Consider the following 19747-nt stretch of genomic DNA (forward strand, 5'->3'; position numbering starts at 1 on the left):
CCATTTCCTGATAACTGCACCGACAGTTGATCTTTTCTCTCCAAGTTGCTTTCCGATTCTCTTGTAGCCCATCCCAGCCTTGTGCAGATCAACAATCTTGTCCCTGATGTCCGTAGAAAGCTCTTTGGTCTTGCCCATGGTGGTGATGTTGGATGCTGGTTGTTTGGGTGTTGACAGTTGTCTTTTATACAGGTAACGAGGTGAGGCAGGTGTATTTGATGTAGATAATTGGTTCGGATTGGCGCTGTGTCTTAAAGAAAGACTAACTGGCTTGTAGGAGCCAGAATACTTGCTGTTTGTCCAGGGGGTCAAATACTTGTTTTTCCTCATCAGATGGTTATCAATTTTAATAAATTCATATGATGTGATTTTCTGGAATTTTCTTTGGGATTCTGTCTTTCACTGTTAGAATGTACATATGATTACAATTGTAGATTTTTGCATTCTTTGTAAGTGGGCCAACCTGCAAAATCAGCAAGGGGTCAAATACTTATTTCCCCCACTGTATATATATATATATATATATATATATATATATATATATATATATATATATATGTTGTGTAAAACGTGAATAAAAACGTTTGCAAATCCTTTTCAATCTATATTCAATTGAATACACTACAAAGAAAAGATATTTAATGTTCAAACTGATAAACATTATTGTATTTTTGCAAATATTCACTAATTTTGAAAATGCCTGCAACACTGGGTATAAAAGGAGCATCCTCAAAAGGCTCAGTCATTCACAAGCAAGGATGAGGCGCGTTTCACCACTTTGTGAACAACTGCGTGAGCAAATAGTCCAACAATTTAAGAACAACGTTTCTAAACGTACAATTGCAAGGAATTTAAGGATTTCATCATCTACAGTCCATAATATCATCAAAAGATTCAGAGAATATGGAGAAATCTCTTCACGTAAGCGGCAAAACCAAAAACCAACATTGAATGCCCGTGACCTTCGATCCCTCAGGCGGCACTGCATTAAAAACCGCCATTATGTAAAGGATATAACCATTGTCAGTTAACACAGTTCGTTGCTACATCTACAAGTGCAAGTTAAAACTCTACCATGCAAAGCAAAAGCCATATATCAACAACACCCAGAAACGCTGCCGGCTTTTCTGGGCCCGAGCTTATCTGAGATGGACTGACTCAAAGTGGAAAAGTGTGCTGTGGTCTGACGAGTCCACATTTCAAATTGTTTTTGGAAATCATGGACGTCATGTCCTCCGGGCCAAAGAGGAAAGGACCATCCAGATTGTTATCAGGGCAAAGTTATAAAGCCAGCATCTGTGATGGTATGGGGGTGTGTTAGTGTCCATGGCATGGGTAACTTGCACATCTGTAAAGGCACCATTAATGCTGAAAGGTACATACAGGTTATGCTGCCATCCAAGCGATGTCTTTTTCAGGGACGTCCCTGCTTATTTCCGCAAGTCAATGCTAAGCCACATTCTGTACGTGTTACAACAGCGTGGCTTCGTAGTAAAAGAGTGCGGGTACTAGACTGGCCTGCCTGTAGTCCAGACCTGTCTCCCATTAGAAATGTGTGCCGCATTATGAAGCGCAAAAAACGACAACAGAGCAACTGAAGTTGTACATCAAGCAAGAATGAAGAATGAAGAATTCCACTTCCAAAGCTTCAACAATTAGTATCCTCAGTTCCTCAGTTCACAAACGCTTATTGAGAGTTGTTAAAAGGAAAGGTGATGTAACACAGTGGTAAACATGCCCCTGTCCCAGCCTTTTTGGAACATGTTGCAGGCATCAAATTCAAAATGAGTGAATATTTGCAAAAAAACAAAGTTTATCAGTTTACACATTAAATATCTCTGTCTTTGTAGTGTATAGATTGAAAAGGATTTGCAAATCATTGTATTCTGTTTTTATTTACGTTTTACACAACATCCCAACTTCATTGGAATTGGGGTTTGTAGTATATTGTAATATACTGTAATTACCTCTATTTCCGTGGTTCCATTTGCTTTTTATGTACATGTTGCTGCAATTGTTTCATATTGTTCCTCAAAACTTTTCCAAGGTTCTGTTCAAGACCTGTAGTTGTTGCCAAATTAGAAAATAGAAACATTTAAAACATTATTGCTTCTTGATAACCAAATGTGGATACAGAAAGAACCTTTAGATTCAACAGAGAAGATTTAAAGATGGTAGACAATAGATGGAATGAGATGGACTTTTAAAAGAGGTGAGATATCAATAGGAATGTATTTAGTGTATGGACTAGATACATTAACTTAACTAACAATCCATCACCCCTGTCTTTAAAGCTTTTTAATGCACGTAAATCTGACCTGTCAATACATTTTCAGCGTCATGCTCAATCGTAACACTATATTGTTGTGGTTATTCACCTACCTTAGTCCGTTTGTTACTTCCCCCTTGAAATGCACCTTTTACTGTACAGTCTTCATCACAATAACTTTTAAATTCCAGTAATGCTGCTTTGCAACAAATACAATTATACGATAGAAGATGACAGTTTACAGGAATGATGTTGTCCTGCCTGGAGGAGGTTATGCGATGTTTTTCTCTTTCACATTTTGCTTTTGTTGTTGATAATCTCTGAGCACCATGTAGGAGCCTAAACCAGTTGTGTTATCTATAGCACAAGGTCTTACACTGAAACAAGGTCTTACATTGAAACAGAGCAATATTGTACACCAATATGTGGGTTACTGCTATAGAAAACTGTAAACTATGAGACTGTTTGCCCTAAAATCACTTGCAGGCAGTTCTAGCTAGATGAGATAGGCTACAACATATTTTCACACAAGTACAAAGGGAGAGTGTGCTGTAAGCAGGAGTGCATTGCAAATTCCGTTTCCTGATAGAGGAAGTCACCTTTTAGCAGGGCCACTGCTGTTCCAAACACATCAAGAGGAAACAAACATGGAAAGTTGGCATATCATTTAGTCCATTTGGTTCTATTGATGTCTTTCACAATGATATGTTTGTCCAAATGAACTGCATTAGGAAACTGCAAAGTCTGAGGTCTCAAGAAAGTGGACAATTAGACTGGATTGGACAGAGAGAATTGATGTTTACTTTCAATTCATTATTGTTGTATTGTTATTTCCTCCTGGTTTATAACCCACTGTTAGTGGTCTCCTTACTTGGATGATGCAGTCTTTGTTTTTTTTCATTTGTAAAGTAACTTGGACAGCTCTTCCTGTTCTTGGATATTGATAGCGTGCAGTGGTGCTCTAGTAAAAACAATAAATGAAAGGCTGTCTCCGTTGCTCACGATGACTGCAGCGACAAGTACCAGACACATGCACAGAAGTCACCAAGAGGTACTTTGGGCTAAGGTATTAGCATATACGTCAGCACTCTCCTTGCATAGTCTTAAACTGTGATTATCCCATTGGTTATTTTGGAACGTCTTGTCATGCTTCCCTCTGACATGATTGGAGGCACCCACTGGTTTGGCAAGCTGCTAATAGTTCACACTGTCTTTAAGGCTGTGAAAATTTTTGCAGCTCAGCATGTTTCCTGCTGTTCCATAAAACGAGTGACATTTGGTGCCTAGATAATCCGAGCTTTGGTGCACATGTAGAAGGAGGCCGGGTAGACAGATAAGCCCAGCTGTTAAGTCTGTCCAGGAGTTTAAAATTACTGAAAACTGGTGTCCAATGGGAATGCCCATTCATCACTGCAAATACCCCTGCTGTGTTCACTTACACTTGCTACTTAGATAACAAATGTGGGTGTAGGTTAAATATAAGTTATTTTCCGGTCTGTAGTATTTCTGTGTTATATTTATTTAGGGATAGATAGCTGATTGGTAATACCCCAGGCTTAGATGGCCTTGTCTAAACTCTTGTATCGTCCTTTGGCACACACAGTATCAGAACTTGAATGTGGAAGCATATTCTGTCAGTGAGACAAACCACTGGTTTGCACACCACTGCCTCTTTAGTAACTGTATTTAGTATCTAAGCAGAATGGCACCGACCCAATCTAAGTGGCTTTCATCTGGCCAATTCAAACAGACGTTTGACCCCAGACATTTGCCTAATGTGTTTTTGTTTCGTGGACTCCTGGCTTCACAAATGTCACAGTGGCTGGACTAGGGGGGGGGTTTGGTGAGTGACTCAGGGAGTTGGTAGTTGGGGGGTGGTACAGGAACAGGGAGTGAGTCTGAGGGGATGGGGTTGCAAGGCAGAAGTTAAATCTATAACCTCTGCATTTTGTACTCTAATCCATTGGGAGTTGGTGGTTTGTTGAACAGAAGTTCCAGTGATGATCAGCCCCTCCTTCCTTATAAGCCAGGCCAACTACGAGCCTGCTGATGAGCTCCCCGGCCCCCGGCACTCTGCTGACCTGGGCCCAACTGGGCAGGCAGCTGTGGAGTAGACGGGGAGTGCCACATTTCTGGCCGCCTGGGTTGCGCAAGTCAGAAGCGGTCCCAGACAGTTGGGGCAGCCCTGACAAATGCTCCCATTAGAGTGGTGCTGAAAATTTATTACCAAACATATTGGTATTTTAGGGTGCAGCTGACTTAGATTTAGTGGCGTTGCTGACGAGGCTCTATCTTTAAACCAGAATACTAGGTTACTACTAGAAAGTCACACCATCCATTCACTGCCCTCATACCAACTACTTTATTTATAATAATTACTGATATCTGCTGAATTTGATTCCTTAGCAGTTGTAAGCTTTGAGTTTGCAGCAATGGAATTAGGGAACGGAGGCAGAAGATGGCTTGTTTTAATTTACAGGAAACTACTGCAACTTAAATCTAAATGTTTTTTTTCTTCTGTTTGTTTGCACATTGTCAAATAGTAGGGCAGATTAGAGAAGAAAGAGCAGAAAAACATATACTGTGTGTTCTATCCAGTGAGCCTTCATTTATGGTTGCCATTTGTTTGGTTTGCATTGTATCTTTTTTTTTTTATCTTTTTCCCTTTTCCCATTTTTAGAAAAATTTCAAACTGCACCAGTGTTATGCTTCATCCAACACTGAATTCAGTGTATTTAGGGAAGAGCATTTATCCACTGTTTGTGTTATGTAGAATAGGTGAGCCATACTGTACAGTATGAAAGCTTTGTTGTTTTGTTAGAAATTTGTCCATCCGACATTCAGTTTGATTGCAGACTACTGTGGCCTGACAAAAGCAGCTTAACATAAGCAGAATGAACGGAGAGAAACAAAAAACTCCTTTCTAAATTAAGCATATCTAAAAATGTGTATTTGATCACAGATATTTAGTCTAAGATCCTTGCCTTTTTCAATAGTTTTAAATCACAAAGGCATGTCAAATGAATTTGAACAAAGTCCATATGGTGTGTCAGAAAAATTGAAAATCATCTCTGGTGTAAGTAAAACAGGACAAAGATGCTGATCAAAATTAGTAGCATTTGGCTCAAATCTGTTCAAGTTGTTCAGTTTTTGATGCACGTTTTTTTATCTATTGAGAATCACACAAGCCTAGCTTGTAACCAGACCACAGCAGTGGGTTTAGATGATGAAATCAGTTGGGGCTCCAAAAACACTGCAAACCTTGTGAACACATATTCATTCTAGGTGTTCTAAAATTAAGGATATTCTGCACCTGCATGCATCTACTTTTTGCCTCAAAGATTTTGGATCCTGAACTATCTTACTAGACATGCATTTACAGAATTATTTCTGCCCCCACATACATGCGTATTGTGCTTTTTCTTAAATCACATATTTATAAATAAATCAGATTCTATGGAAGACAAAAAAATTCTAAATATATTGAATAAACCATATTCATGTGACGTATTAAGCTGAATTTACTCTTATTTTTGTCTTTATCTTCTAACAGGCTATATATTTTAAGTGTAATGCCCGCGGTGATACTTCCAGCCATAGTGATGTCTCATTCTGAGTAATAGGTCTCTAAAGTGTGCTTGTTTGCCTTTTTTGGGGCCATTGGAGAGCAATAAAGTGTCTGTCTGAGGATTTTCGGGGTCCTCATAGACTTTCTCCAGGTGTGCCTCACTGCTCATAAAGTACAACTTGTCTCTCATGGTATATGCATTGATAAATGTGTCCACTGAGTGTTCTTTAATCAAATACTACTTAGCATGCACTGGGATTTTTAACATAACCAAGACAAAATTTAGAAATGACTTTTGTCATTTGTAAGTTTTGCCTGCACCAAGTGTGCTTACTATATTTATTTCCTTTTACATACACATGGGTATTTTACTCATTTCAAAACATGTTCTCCTTTTTAGTTTTGAACCAAATGGCTACAACAATAAGGTCACTCTGTTGATTTGAGTTTGTGACGTTCACTGAGGTTAACCATTTCCTTTGTTCCTCGCTTTTTGTGGAGGAAAGCTCCAATGTATTTTCATGTTATGGGTATGCTGTGTTTACTTTAATGACTGCTCCTCGGTGAGGCAGGCCAACCTGATGTTTGTTTATAAGGAATTCTGGCTTCACTCGAAACTTTCATTCACCACTTGAAAGCACTTGAGTTGCTACTAATTTACCTTGAGAGACTTCAAAATTATCTGTCTGCACTGTCACAGTCTTTTTTTGTGGTGGCAACTTGTCATCATCAAAGTTTTTCTTTAGAGTTAATGAAAGCCTGGTAGATAGATGGGTTAATGTTATATCGTTTATACTTGAATTCTGCATGCAGAAAGACATTCTAAACTTAAGGTAACATGTTTTTTGGGCCTCAAAATGATGTTGGTTGCTTTCTGTTTTTGCTTTGATTGCTTTAGCTGTCATTGTTGTTATGCAAGTTGCTTTTAAGTTAGCTTTACAGAGTTCACATGAACGCACAATGGTGGGAACAGCGGAGGAATCGAATAGTAATGAAAATGATCTTGAATTTCCCTTGGTCATCAGCGCTGCTTTGCTTTACCAAGGATATGTTGCTCTGTACAGCTCAGTTATTTTCAACAGGAAACTATGCACATTGAATAACTCAGGAATATCCAGTACCTAGCACTTACAGAGCTCTTTGACAAATTGCCATCCTGCAAACTTAATGTCCCACTTGTGTCAGGGGCAAGACTGGAGGGTGGGAGGCTTGTGTAGTTAAGGTCTTTTTGTATGTTTCCCCTTAGTAAAAAAGTGAACACTTCACCTAGTAATGCCTGTATAAATATATAAAAACTGTTATTTTATCCAAAGTTATCCCAAGTTCAGATTTCCCTTCTTGGGGGAAGGTTTGAAGCCTAACGCTCTGCTGAGACTTATGTCAAAAAAGGAACTTGATCCCTCCAATGTGTAACATTGTATAAACACTGTAGCAGTTCTACCCAAACAAATATGCAGCATGTGCATATGAAAATATTGCAACTGTGTCGCCAGGGTGTTAGCATTTTGTTTCATCTGTACCATTTGATTCCTTGTCACACCGGTCCTGCACCTTTCACACTGTTTATGTAGTCCTTGTCAAGATAAGCAAACTCACTTTACTGAGATTCTCCCCTTTGTATAACAGAGGAAAAACTCACTGCAGTTTAGGATCTAAAACTTTCCAAGCACTAGGATTCCAATTAGATGTACATTAACCCTCCATTCCTTATCTCGAAAATGGAATCAGCCATTTGAAAGTGAGTCTATTGTCATGTGTGTGAGAAGCTGAGTGGATAACCTGTTGGCAGTGGAGGACAGTGCAGATCTCTCTTCACTCTAAATTGCAGGCAGGCATCCCTGCAACCCCACATGAGGACCATTGAGTCCCATCAAGATAATCCTTAATAAAGAATGGCTTCACATTTAATCTTAGCTCACTTCTCAAATTTCTTACTTGATATAGTTTTTGGCAAGTGGTGTTTTAGCGCTGCTGTCAGTCGAACAGTATCAGTGCATCTTTTGTTAAGCTTCCATTTGGCAGTTGTAGAAGGTTCTTTTAGGCTACGTTTTTATTGGTGCAGAAGAGATTATTATATCTGAGGTTTTCTTATGTTGAATATTTCTCTGTGCCTCTTAAACTGTAGTATTTTATACAGTTTATGTGAATATTTTTCAGAAAAATGTAAACAAAACAAGCTTAATGACATGTACATCATTCCCAGACTCAACAACTCAACATCTTGACAATTTAAATTAAAATGTAAACCTACATTTTTATACGAGATTGTTTGCATTTAACAGCATTTCATTTAATACTTTGGAACATGAAAATTGTGATCATTAAACATCATCAGTAAAACTGCTAGGTTGATTGGAGCCTTGATTCAAAACACACCATACAGCACTGTATGCAGGAGAATACAAGGAAAATCTGAGTTTAGTTGTTGAGACATAAACAACTCAGGATAATTATACTGTGCAATTTGAAATTAACTCACTTGCAAAATGACATCTTAAACTAATTTTGAACAGCTGCTTATTGAAATAGAGAGCGACCGAGTAAATGCAGTAACTCAATTGCCATGTGTACCCCTCCGCTATTAGAAATAGTTACTTGAGATTCCCAAAGCATCTATTAGTCAATTGAGTTATCAAGAACCTGTTCAATGTGCAATATATTTCATGCTTTGATATTGAAACGTGAGCCTATGGATTTACCTGTGGGCAGTTGGTTTGGAAAAGGAGGTAGCACTTGTATTTCCAGCACGTCCACATCATTACTGCACTGTATTTAAATCAGGAGCAGTGCAGCTTGACTCTATTTCTGTCAGCTCCTTGTTGACTACATAGGTTGGTTGGTTTTGACCTGCTTTCAGAATAGAATGTGAACTCTACAGATGATCATGTAGAAATGGACTTATTTATTAGTTTTTTTTAATTGACAACCATATTCCATATAATAATTTAAAAAAAGCTTTTGTAGTGACATACATCACCACTTTTTTTATTTCTTATCATCACCCACTGACTAACATGCAAGCAGTGCATACATAGGCCAACCGCTAACACACTATACTATTCTTCTAGCTGTGGGTGTTCTTCTTCTGTCACCACCTCTTTACCATAGTAAATGTATGATTTCCTCTTTCTTGGTAATCATTTTTCAGTATTACAGTCGGTATTTGACCCACAGTTTTATTATGTGGAAATTAAACAAATGTTTAAAGCTCCATTGACCTCTCAACCATTCATTACACAGATTTGATATTCTTGAAAAAACAAATGGCATGGCATATTGAAGCAAAAGCTGTACAAGCCTCATCACCAGCTTGAATAAATCACCAGTTTGAGCTCATCAGTAGCAGCATGGCCTTGTGTAGCAGCTTCGCACAGTTGAAATAATAACCTGGAGCAGACAGAAGGCAGTCATTACCTTGCACACAGACGCGGTGTGTATGTGTTGACGGAGGACTTCCACTAGACTGCCGTGGAGACGGACAGAGCTCTGCCGCTGGGCCGCTGTTAGACCTCCGGCTTCCCATCACCTAAGCTAATGACCTAAGCCCTTGTTTACCCTCTGAAGTCCCTCTATGACAAAGAGAAGTCCAGCCGCGACCTAAGACTCACACAAGAGAGCAAAAAAAAAGTGGTTTGTGGGGAAAAAAGAGCATAACAAAAACAAGAGAGAAAGGGGAGAAGAGAAGAAAAGTGTGGGCCCTTGGGGTGTGTGAGCAGAGCCTGGTGTTCCAGTGGACAGGCAGCCTGGTGGAGAGATCTGCTATTTCATTGTCTTAGTCTCCACTGATACAATCTGGAGAGCGCTCTATTGCTTAAAGCTGTGAGTGAATGACATATGGGGAGCTGGTGTGAGGCACAACTCCCCCGTGCCTCCTCCAGACCCAAGTCTTCCTGTGAGAGAGCACCGAGCAACTTTTCTGCTTTTTCAAACAGCAGCAGCCTCCCTCTCCCTCCCTCATTCACTGCCTTTCTCTCTCCCTCCCTCTCCCTCGCTGTTTCACTCTCTCTCTTTTTTTCCCTCTTCCTCAGACACTCACTAGTCACTGCCTGAAGCAGTAATCGGACAACTCTCTTTCTCACTAGGACCGGGTCTCCTGAGATACAGCGCGGGGCTCCATGGGTTCCAACACCTAAAATGAAAAAGAAAAAAGTAGTCTTGTAGTTTACATTTATTGTGCTACAGATTCTACCAACACCTGAAGAACTCTTTTAGAAACTTTGCTGTCCGTTTTGCTGGACTGATCGATTTCTGTAGAAGATTTTTTTTAAGAAGATATAAGAAGGGATAAACACAGAGGGATTCAACCATAATTGTAGTGAGTATAACTTTAATTTGTACGTGAGGTTTGATATGTTGTATGTTTTGTCTTACCCATTTTTGAGTATTTCAGTGTGTGTGTGTGTGTGTGTGTGTGTGTGTGTGTGTGTGTGTGTGTGTGTGTGTGTGTGTGTATGTATGTGTGTGTTTGTGTGTGTGTGTTTGTGGAATTATCTCCTTTTATTTAGTACATTTGAGTCAGCATTTAATTTCAGATACATTTCTCAATTAAAGCATTCATATTAACAGAGCAGTAGGAGTAAATATTTAATTTCTTCACTTGTCATTAATAGTTGTGGTTTAAAACTGCACCTACTACATCTTTATTGTTTATGTAAAGCTAGAGCAAACATTTCTAATAATGGTAATTTTAACTAAAGAGAGAGGCTTTAATCTTCACAGATTAGCTGCAATTAATTTATGATAGATAAATAGAATAAACAATTCTTCCTCATGGATGTTTAGTTTTAATTTACAAGTGAAAGTAAATGCAACTCACATCCTGATAATGAAGCCAATTTAAAAATATAATATGATGTAATTTAAATAACAATTCATAGTATATTACAGTGTATTTGTTTATTGCTTAACATCTTAATATACATCCTGTTTTTTATAATACAGTACACACAGTATGAGTTGAATAGTTTTAGAAATGTAACCAATTTGTCTGTAATAATAAATGACACGTATAAAACTATCCCCTAAAATTGCCATCTTAAAAATGATGACCCTAGAATTTCTCCACGCATAATTAAAAATAGGTTTTTAAATTGCAAAAAGGTTTATTTTGTTAGCATGAAAGAGTTATATCCTGCATACAAATGTATACAAATTCCCCTTTGAAATATGGGATCTTCCTTTGCTTGGCCCAGTTTACATTTTTGATCAGGCTAGGAAAACATGCTGGTCCCTGCAGGAGTCCCTTTCTGACTGGCAGAACAAACAAAACCAACACAGTTAAAGCAGTTGACATCTAATGCCATCTGCTGAGGCCAGGAATGCTGCGAGGAGACCTGAGAGGCTCTCAGCTTCTGACCGAGACAACAGGCCTCGACTCCCGGCCGTGCTGCATCTCGGCTCGCCAGTATTTGGCGTAAAGATGACTCACCCGCTGTAATCACTAGCCTCTCTAATTGAAGGATGTTCTGGTTTAATGTTCTGTGAATGATCACAGGCTTACATCACAAGTCAGGGAATTATTGTGTGTGTGTGTGTGTGAAGGGCATTTCATCTCAAATTGTGCTTTTTTTTCCTCTTTCCTTTTTCATCTTCTAATTCCTGTCATTTTCAAATGCCTGCCCTTTTTGGTGTTTAGAAAGGTGTGTGTGTGTGTGTGTGTGTGTGTGTGTGTGTGTGTGTGTGTGTGTGTGTGTGTGTGTGTGTGTGTGTGTGTGTGTGTGTGTGTGTGTGTGTGTGTGTGTGTGTGTGTGTGTGTGTGTGTGTGTGTGTGTGTGTGTGTGTGTGTAGATGAAAGAAAGGAAATTGAGAGGTTAGGATAGGCTAGTGAGCCAGCCTGCTTGCAGAGTGGCCTCCGCTCCGTGCAGACAAACATGACAGTGTGTGTGATCGCCTGCTGCAACCATTCACTCACACAATAACCTTATTTATCCAATTAAGAGATAATGAGCAGGCTGATTTGGGGCTGTTTACACTGTGTATTTGCTTTACGCTGGAAGAGATCAGGGTCTCTCTGCCAGACTGCGGAGCTCCATGCATGTGTAGCAGCACTGTGTACAATCAGGAGTGGTCGGCGGTGACGGTGGCATTGTTTGCCCAAGGCCTGATGCCTTCCGTATAGATGTGTCTAGCATGCTGAGCCCTTGTCCTCTTCTCTCAGAGAGGAGATTGAAAATGGTGAAAGACACAGAGGGCTAATTGATCCAGCCTCACTGATAGAGCTATTAGTGAGGAAGGGAGAGAGGGGGGAGAGAGAGCACGAAAACAAGAATCGCCAGTATGGGCTATTAAGTAGCCCATACTGGGTGATTAGTGGGCAGGGGTTGTTTACTAAATACAGTGGGCTGTTATTTTGTTAACACACCACTGTTTGAATCTGAAAGATGTGGCTGAAAGAAGCTTGAAAGATTTCTGTTTATTGCCATTACTTGTGTGTTTGTTTGTAAATGGCAATATGTTTACATTGTGCAAGATAATGAGGAAGCCGCTGAGCTGAGAATCTCAACAGACATTGTATTTTAAGGGCTTGAACTGCAAATGTGCCTATAGTTCAATGTGCCTCTGTACAGATTACATATTTGTTTTTTCTAAAAAAATAAAATAAAAAAACTACAACTTTATTACCTTGTGCAATTTTAGAATGTCCTCTACTTCATCACTTGCGTAGATAATCATTTCATTAACATTATAGCTCACTTCTTCACATAAGAGTAACAAGCCACAAGCATTCAATTGATATAATCCTTAAGATTTGTCACTGGACGTTCTTTCATCTTTGTGTTGCAAAGCCTCTCTCGTTCTGCGGTGGCCGCGGTGGTAGGCAGGTTGTGATAAAATGTGCACCTTGATGGCTCCTCAAAAGGCAAACTGGCCTTCTGGAAATAATTTTGAAGGTTGGAGAGCACAGTATTAACAGATTTAACGTAGCTATTGAGTGAATTGCTGGAGCACCGTGTCAGATTAAACTAAATAAGAGAGACAAATTGTGCATCAGCACACAGCACATCTGTTAATAATTGTACTTTTAATTACAGACGAGTACAACATTTGAAGTTACATGTGAAACACTAATGTGCTTTTATAATTTGTCGCCTTATGTCTCATTCCTAGTCTCGTTCCATCCTAGTGCATGTACAGACCAGACAGTTAATCTGTATAAATAAATGTACATGAAATATATTATTTTATCTAAAAAAAGAAATTGTTTAACTATGCATGTTATTAAGTTTCTTTGTGATGTAATAGTACATTTATTGAAAAACTAATTTCCCTTTGTCTCTCAGAAAACAAGTTTATTAAAGTGCCCTCATTGTTCATAATTACTCCACCATATCATTTCAAATGTCTATCCATTTTATACAAAAAATATGCAATGGTTCTCTTATCTAAAACACTTTACTTTTAAGGATGAAAAAGCACTAAGCTATTTAATGTTGCATTGGCTGTCAGCCGTGATTTTTTCGGCCACGTATATAGACACAAGTGAAGTGTAGCATTTTGTAAACTGCGCCTAATTCCACTCACATCTGTGTTCAATTGTTGTCTGCATCTACATTCTTTGAGAGTGGATTTATTTTTCCTGGGCCACCATGTGGATTCAGCTGACCATCTTAAGTGGGGATTAGTTGTTTTAAAGTTAGATTTTGATTAAAGCATTGTTTTTCAAAAGTTGTAACTCACAACACATGGCTTACATAGACTGTAAAATTCAAAGGACTATGGACTATACCCTATAAAATCAATATCTAAGGATGACACAGGGAGTGGAGAACGTAAAATAAACAAACCATATTCACTCATATTTATTTTTCAGTGTCCTCTTTGGTTTGATTATTTGTTTGATTATTTTTATTTGCAACAGTAAACTTTATTATGTGAAAATATAAACCAGTCTGTTAAAAGTTTGCAGGTGATACAACACCTTGGTAACGTTGCTAAATAGTAACGGAATATGTAGCAAAGGTGAAGAAACGATTTGTGCCGGGTCAGACAGCCTGCATGCTGAGATGATCTATGCTAAAAGCTTGGCTGGGGCTGTGTTTACCTTTGGAGACGCAGGTCTTGAAATAAGTTAAGCGAAACAAAAGGGCCAGCAAACAGCCATGAGTGAAGCGTGTTGTGGCACTTCTTCTTTTTTCTCTTGATGACACTTCCAGCGCTTCATCTAGCCTAGCTTTCTTCTTGTTAGCATCAAAGACCTGGCAGTTCAGGTTGAGCTAAGAAGCACATCAAAGATGCTAAATGCAGCCCTTTTCTTTTCTTTTTTTAAATAAATATTTAGCAGCGCAGTAGAAAGGCTTGTGCTTATCCCTGCCCCCTTCCCTTCCCTTCTCCCCTCTCCCTCCCATCTTCCCCCTCTGTCTCTTCACCTGGCTGCTTTCACCTGCTGAAAATTGGCTGAGACACCAGCATGGTAATGGCTTCATTGGCCTGCACTGCTGAACAGAGAAACCAGCCACCCACACACACACACACACACACACACACACACACACACACACACACATCTCACCATTGTTAATGTGCTGTGGCAAAATGTGTTTCTCTTTCGTCTTTATGGCTTTTACCTCTGTGGACTTTCTTTTCCATTAATATTTTTTTGAATTTTACAGACCCCTCTGCATATATTAGTATTGGGAAATGCCAGGAGGAGGCACCGCTGTTGTCTGTAGCTTCTGAAGTGAGAATGAAATATAATGGTTATTTTTGCTAAGATGGCTGTACCATTAGCAGTGGGAGAGTAGGCAAATTGTAAAGCTGGAATGGTATTCATGAAGGCTTTGCCTTGGTGTGAAGAGCAAAGCCTGTTGAAAAAAAAAGAGGAAAAAAAAAAACTTAAGACCATGCAGCTCAGGTTACCCTGGCTCATGTAAACAGTCAGCCATTAAAAAGTCATGCTATTTTTTTTTTTTTTTGAGAAAAAAAAATACTTTATATGTCTTTTTTACTTATTCCTGACCAATTGAATACCTTTGACCTTTTTTGGACCCTGTATTCCCATGGTGGACAGTAGTCAGGGCTAATATAGTGTTATAGCATGCAAGTATATGGCTCTGCTTGATGTTTGGAGAGAGACGAACAGAGCCAGAGTGGACAGCAAAATGTAACTGTCAGCTAAAGGAGAGTAATAGAGGCATTCGTAGCGTCATAGGAAACATATGTGGCTCCATATGCTCTCCGTGTTCTTGTTTCCAGTCTCCTTCATTGTCTGAGATGCACCACTGATCTGGGGGCCTCTGAAGTGTGTGTGTGTGTGTGTGTGTGTGTGTGTGTGTGTGTGTGTGTGTGTGTGTGTGTGTGTGTGTGTGTGTGTGTGTGTGTGTGTGTGTGTGTGTGTGTGTGTGTGTGTGTGTGTGTGTGTGTGTGTGTGTGTGTGTGTGTGTGTGTGTGTGTGTGTGTGTGTGTGTGTGTGTGTCTTTTGCACCACTGATCTAGGGGGCCTCTGAAGTGCCCTGTGTGTAAGTGTGTGAATGCATGCAGACATACAGGCATGAGTTATGTGTCTCTGTGGGTTAAAGAAAAAGACATAAAAAAAGACACAAACATACGTTTTTGTGTTGCCACAGAGAAAGAAACGTGTATACTATGAGTGTATATAGTTTTCTCTTTCTGCATTTCTGTCCATTGTGAATGGGCTGTGAAGTTAGGAAGTTGTGTATGTCTGTGCTGTTCCATGGCCCCAGGCTGGGGCAGGCCTGCGGGAAGCAACCCTGACGGTCATTAGGACCTGTCAGTACGCCTGGAGGGGGAGTGCTGATAAATTTCAGCTAGCGTCAATTGCAGATGAAAGATCTGCTGAAGATGCTAGGGGTGTCATGCTTGACTTGTCTCTGCTCAACAAGTCCCATCTTCCTTCCAGCAGCAGGCTACCTCAAGCAGGAAAACGGGCAGGCTCTCCCACCCTCTGCTGCCCCTCAGCCCCTGCTCTCCCCAACCCCTCACCCCTCTGCCTACCTTCACTCCTTCACCCCCACAACCCCCATCACCCCCCACCCCTTCCTGCTTACCTTGGTTAAGCCTCTTTGCATGTTGATTGGGGGAGGGCTAATCCAGTTTGCAGCTGTCGTAGACCAATGATGAATCACCTTTCCGTCATTTGGCTGTGCTCCCCTTGCTCAGGGAGGAGGGAGGACCTGGAGGAGGAAACAACAGCGGAGTAGGGCCGCGACTCGGAGAGAGACAATGTGCGCCTCTGTTCCCCCGCTAGCCCTCTCTTCCCTTTCTGCTAGAGAATAACAATAATGTTTTCTCAGACAAGCCTTTTTTGTGTCATGGATGGCTCTGGACTGTGACATCGAGCTGCAATAACAAGGAGTGACATTGTTTCTGCTGGGGCAGGTGGAGGCAGAATAAAGAAAGGAGTGTGGTTTGTGAGGACTCAAAGCCATCTAGGTCCAGGTAAGAGCACAGTTGAGCCAGAGCCAGCAGCATCAGAGACATGTAGTTCTCTGCGTGGCATTAGAGATTGCCTTAGACGCTCTGCTAAACAACGGTCAACTTCTCTCAGCCTACTTTGTTGCCTGTTAGAGATAGTTAAGACTTTTTAGCCACCAGCTAATGAGAAAAAGTTTGGGCAAAGTAGAAAACAGGATTAAGTAGTAAGTGTGAAATGTAGAAATAGGGTTAGGTGATTCTGGACTATCCTTAATGTGCTTATATTTCAACCTCTGTGGTGTTGTATGCTTGGAGGGTGTGATACTTTTTAATTAACTGAATATACACCTAAGAAAAGGACAATGCAGCTTCTGAGTATGTGTGGAAAAAGGCTCTTGTGTCATTGTTTTTTATTATTACTGATTTGATGTCCTTTTTTTAGTCTTTTTGATTTGTAATATAATGCTTAAAACAATGTATAGTTTCCATTGATAATTAAATTGTGCTTCCACCACAAGAAAGGACATTCTGACAATCTACTGCAAAGTATCATAATATCATAACATTATAATATCATCTTAAATAGAGTAAATGCATATCATAATTTCATCTTTTTATCGCATAATTCTGGTTTCTTCGTGCTATCTGATAGCACTCAGACTACTCCGAGTTTCTTGAGCATTTATCTTTGTGGCCTTGTATAAAAAGGCCAATGTTTAACGATAGCAGAGATAGCCAGAACCCTGGAATATAATTGGAAATGGCAGTATTATGTACAAAACATTTTCTCCTAATTTCATTAACTGACTATTGCAATGGGAACAGTGGCAGAGACAAATGGGGTCTAGAGTTTTTGGCCGTACTTTTGAAATCACTCGTGTCTTCTCTCTACTACTCCATTGTCTATACTTGTTCAAATCCTTTGAGAACACAAATGAGAAGATAGAATAATGTTTTCAGTGGCGTGGTCTTTTGTATAAACACAGAAACAATTAAGGAGCTTGCCAGAGCAAACGCATGCCTCGTGAGCTTCTCATCTGCCCATCACTGAGGCATGGGCTCTTACAATCAAGCAGAGTGCTGCACTTTTAACAGGCACATTAACCATTGCCTCAAACCAGCAAACATCTGTTAACAGTCTTCGATACCACACAAAACGATATACACTTAAGGCAATTTTGCTTAAAGATACATCAGAGTAAATTGACAGTAAACACTTTGTGTTCACTTCATGTAAAATGGTGACTTGCAGTGAGATTGTTGTAATGAGCAAAATCAGAAACTGTCTTGTCAAAATGTTTACTATTCATTTCATAGCTTGCAATTCCACTCTGTGTTTTCTGTGTGCACATGTGAGAGTGTGTGTGTCACATTTTGCATTGTATATTTCTTTGATTTTCATATGCTAGTTTTTAAACCTTGACATTTGGCATTGCATAGAAACATCATTCGTTGAAATTCAGTTGAAAATATCACGTGCAAGGTAGTCATTAGTAAAAGTGTGAATTATAGATTTTAAATGTAGTTTTATCTGAATCAGAATCAGCTTTATTGGCCAGGTTTGCGCAAACAAGCAAGGAATTTGACTCTGGTTAAACTTTGCTCTCAGAGTACAACACTCACTTAACATATAATAATAAAAACAGAAAGGACAGTGAGAATATAAAAAAAAAGTAAAAATACTGTTAAGTATACAGAATAACAATACAATAGACTTAAGAAATTTACAAAAAACATACAATAACAATTGAAGAGAGGGAAGGAATTTGTAGAATATTTTTTCACTCAGCATCTAATTACTAATACTTTTGTTTTTAATTTTTTATCATCACCATTTTATTCATCTAAATCTGGACTACTGGATATATACAGTATGCATATTGTGCACACTGCATTGTGTATCAGGGCTGCGTGTCTTCCCTGAAACCAGAGTGATATGTGTAATTTGATTTGGTGTGTGCATATGTGTGTGTGTATCACGTCAGGTCTATGGAAATGCAGGATCTAGCCAGTCCTCACAGCCGAGTAAGTGGAAGCAGTGAATCTCCTAATGGTCTCAACCTCGACAACTCCCACATCAATAACAATTCCATGACACCCAATGGCACTGAAGGTATGTGTGCGGTGCTGTTGCTCTTCAGTTGCTCTCTTTGTCTTGTATGCGATTCAAAATTTTAAAAAATGGTTGAGAAAGGGGACAGAAGCTGTATTGTTACATTCAATGCGAAACTGACTTTTTGATCTGAAAGTAATTCGGTGTAGCATTCATGCATTTGAAGTGTTGTGTGTCAAAATATTATGGTATTTTTCTAAGGTGAATTACCAATATTTTTTTAGCAATAATTTAGTAAACAGCTAGTAAAATAATGGAGAGAATGCACTTCATATTTGCTGTCCTATTGGCACGTATTGCTTCAACAATTCAGTACAACCAGTAGTTGTTTTCCAGTGACTATTAGCTGTTTATTTAAGCAACCATGTAATTATTCAAAGCCCACAGCATGGGCATGACGGGGTTTTGCATGAGGTCTCTACTGTACATAGCTATTTACTCAGGTGATTCACCTGTGCTTAAATCTGAGCCTTTGTTTAGTGAAGCAGTCATGCACATGTCACAAACCAACACGATCTATTAAAAACATCACCCATGTCACGTAATCTTCAGGATAGTCTGTGCTTTGAGCTCCGTTTAGTATTTTGTGTATTCATGCCACAGGACCCGTAGACATGGTGCAGACATGTCATGTGTCCCTTTGCCATTCTTTCTTTCCCATAGGTGATAGCATCACAATGCTTACCACTGCAGACTGGTTGTTAGGTTCTAACTCACAGTCCGCTGCAGGTTTGTCTACTCTTGGTGACACAAATGAAAGGACAATACTTGGTGTCTTCAACGGAGAGCAAGATTAAAAAAACACTTTTGCCTTTTTGAACCACCTACTTCACTTATGAAGAAAATTTTATTTGTATTTTTTTTTTTTACTCCCAAAAATACACAATTTATCAGCTGCTAAATTATAAAGTTACCTCAACTATTGTGCCTTTCATTCAGAAACTCTTTGGTATTTGCTGTAGTTGTTGTGGTCTTCTGTTTAAAGCATGATTTGACCCCGACTTGATTTGATTCCATTATTAATGAATGGTCAGATTGTGAACTTGCATACTGTGCATTTTGTTTTCATTTGGACGTTCCGTGCCGTTTCCTGAATACAGTGGTTATTGTGTGCTCTGTGACCTGATGGTGTGGTAGTTTATGCATGCACCTTACCTCTATTTTGTCATCGGTGTGTTGTTCAAAAGAATTGCCTCTTGTCCACATATGTTTCTGCACTGAATGAGCATAGTGGAAACATGTAAAACATGACAGCAAACGGCTTCTTCAACCATGGGGGATTCCACTGAGCATGACTCCCTTGCCCACATTGTCAATTTGTTTTGCCAAAAAGAGAGAGAAAAAAAAAGTGCTCCAGTCTGCCTGAAGTGAAATGGATTGATTTCAAAGATTCCTGAGCTGTCAGAAAACTGTGAAATTGTCTTTG

At 39.4% G+C, this 19747-nt stretch overlaps 1 protein-coding gene across 11 annotated transcripts in view; it reads left to right on the forward strand.

Moving 5' to 3' along the window:
- The window catches only part of eya1 (EYA transcriptional coactivator and phosphatase 1), a 65679-nt gene that overhangs the window by 17572 nt on the left and 28360 nt on the right, over positions 1-19747 (forward strand). For 6 of the 11 annotated variants that reach the window (XM_028569197.1, XM_028569198.1, XM_028569199.1 and 3 more), the window contains exons 3-4: positions 9920-10152; positions 18194-18321. In XM_028569197.1, the coding sequence (XP_028424998.1) occupies positions 18198-18321 (124 nt within the window). In that variant the 5' untranslated portion in view covers positions 9920-10152; positions 18194-18197. Of the gene's footprint in view, positions 1-9919; positions 10153-18193; positions 18322-18984; positions 19051-19747 lie in introns of all 11 variants that reach the window. The other 5 variants (XM_028569193.1, XM_028569194.1, XM_028569195.1 and 2 more) reach the window with 1 other exon arrangement.

Source organism: Perca flavescens, chromosome 22 (assembly GCF_004354835.1).
Source record: "Perca flavescens isolate YP-PL-M2 chromosome 22, PFLA_1.0, whole genome shotgun sequence".
Taxonomy (NCBI): Eukaryota; Metazoa; Chordata; class Actinopteri; order Perciformes; family Percidae; genus Perca; species Perca flavescens.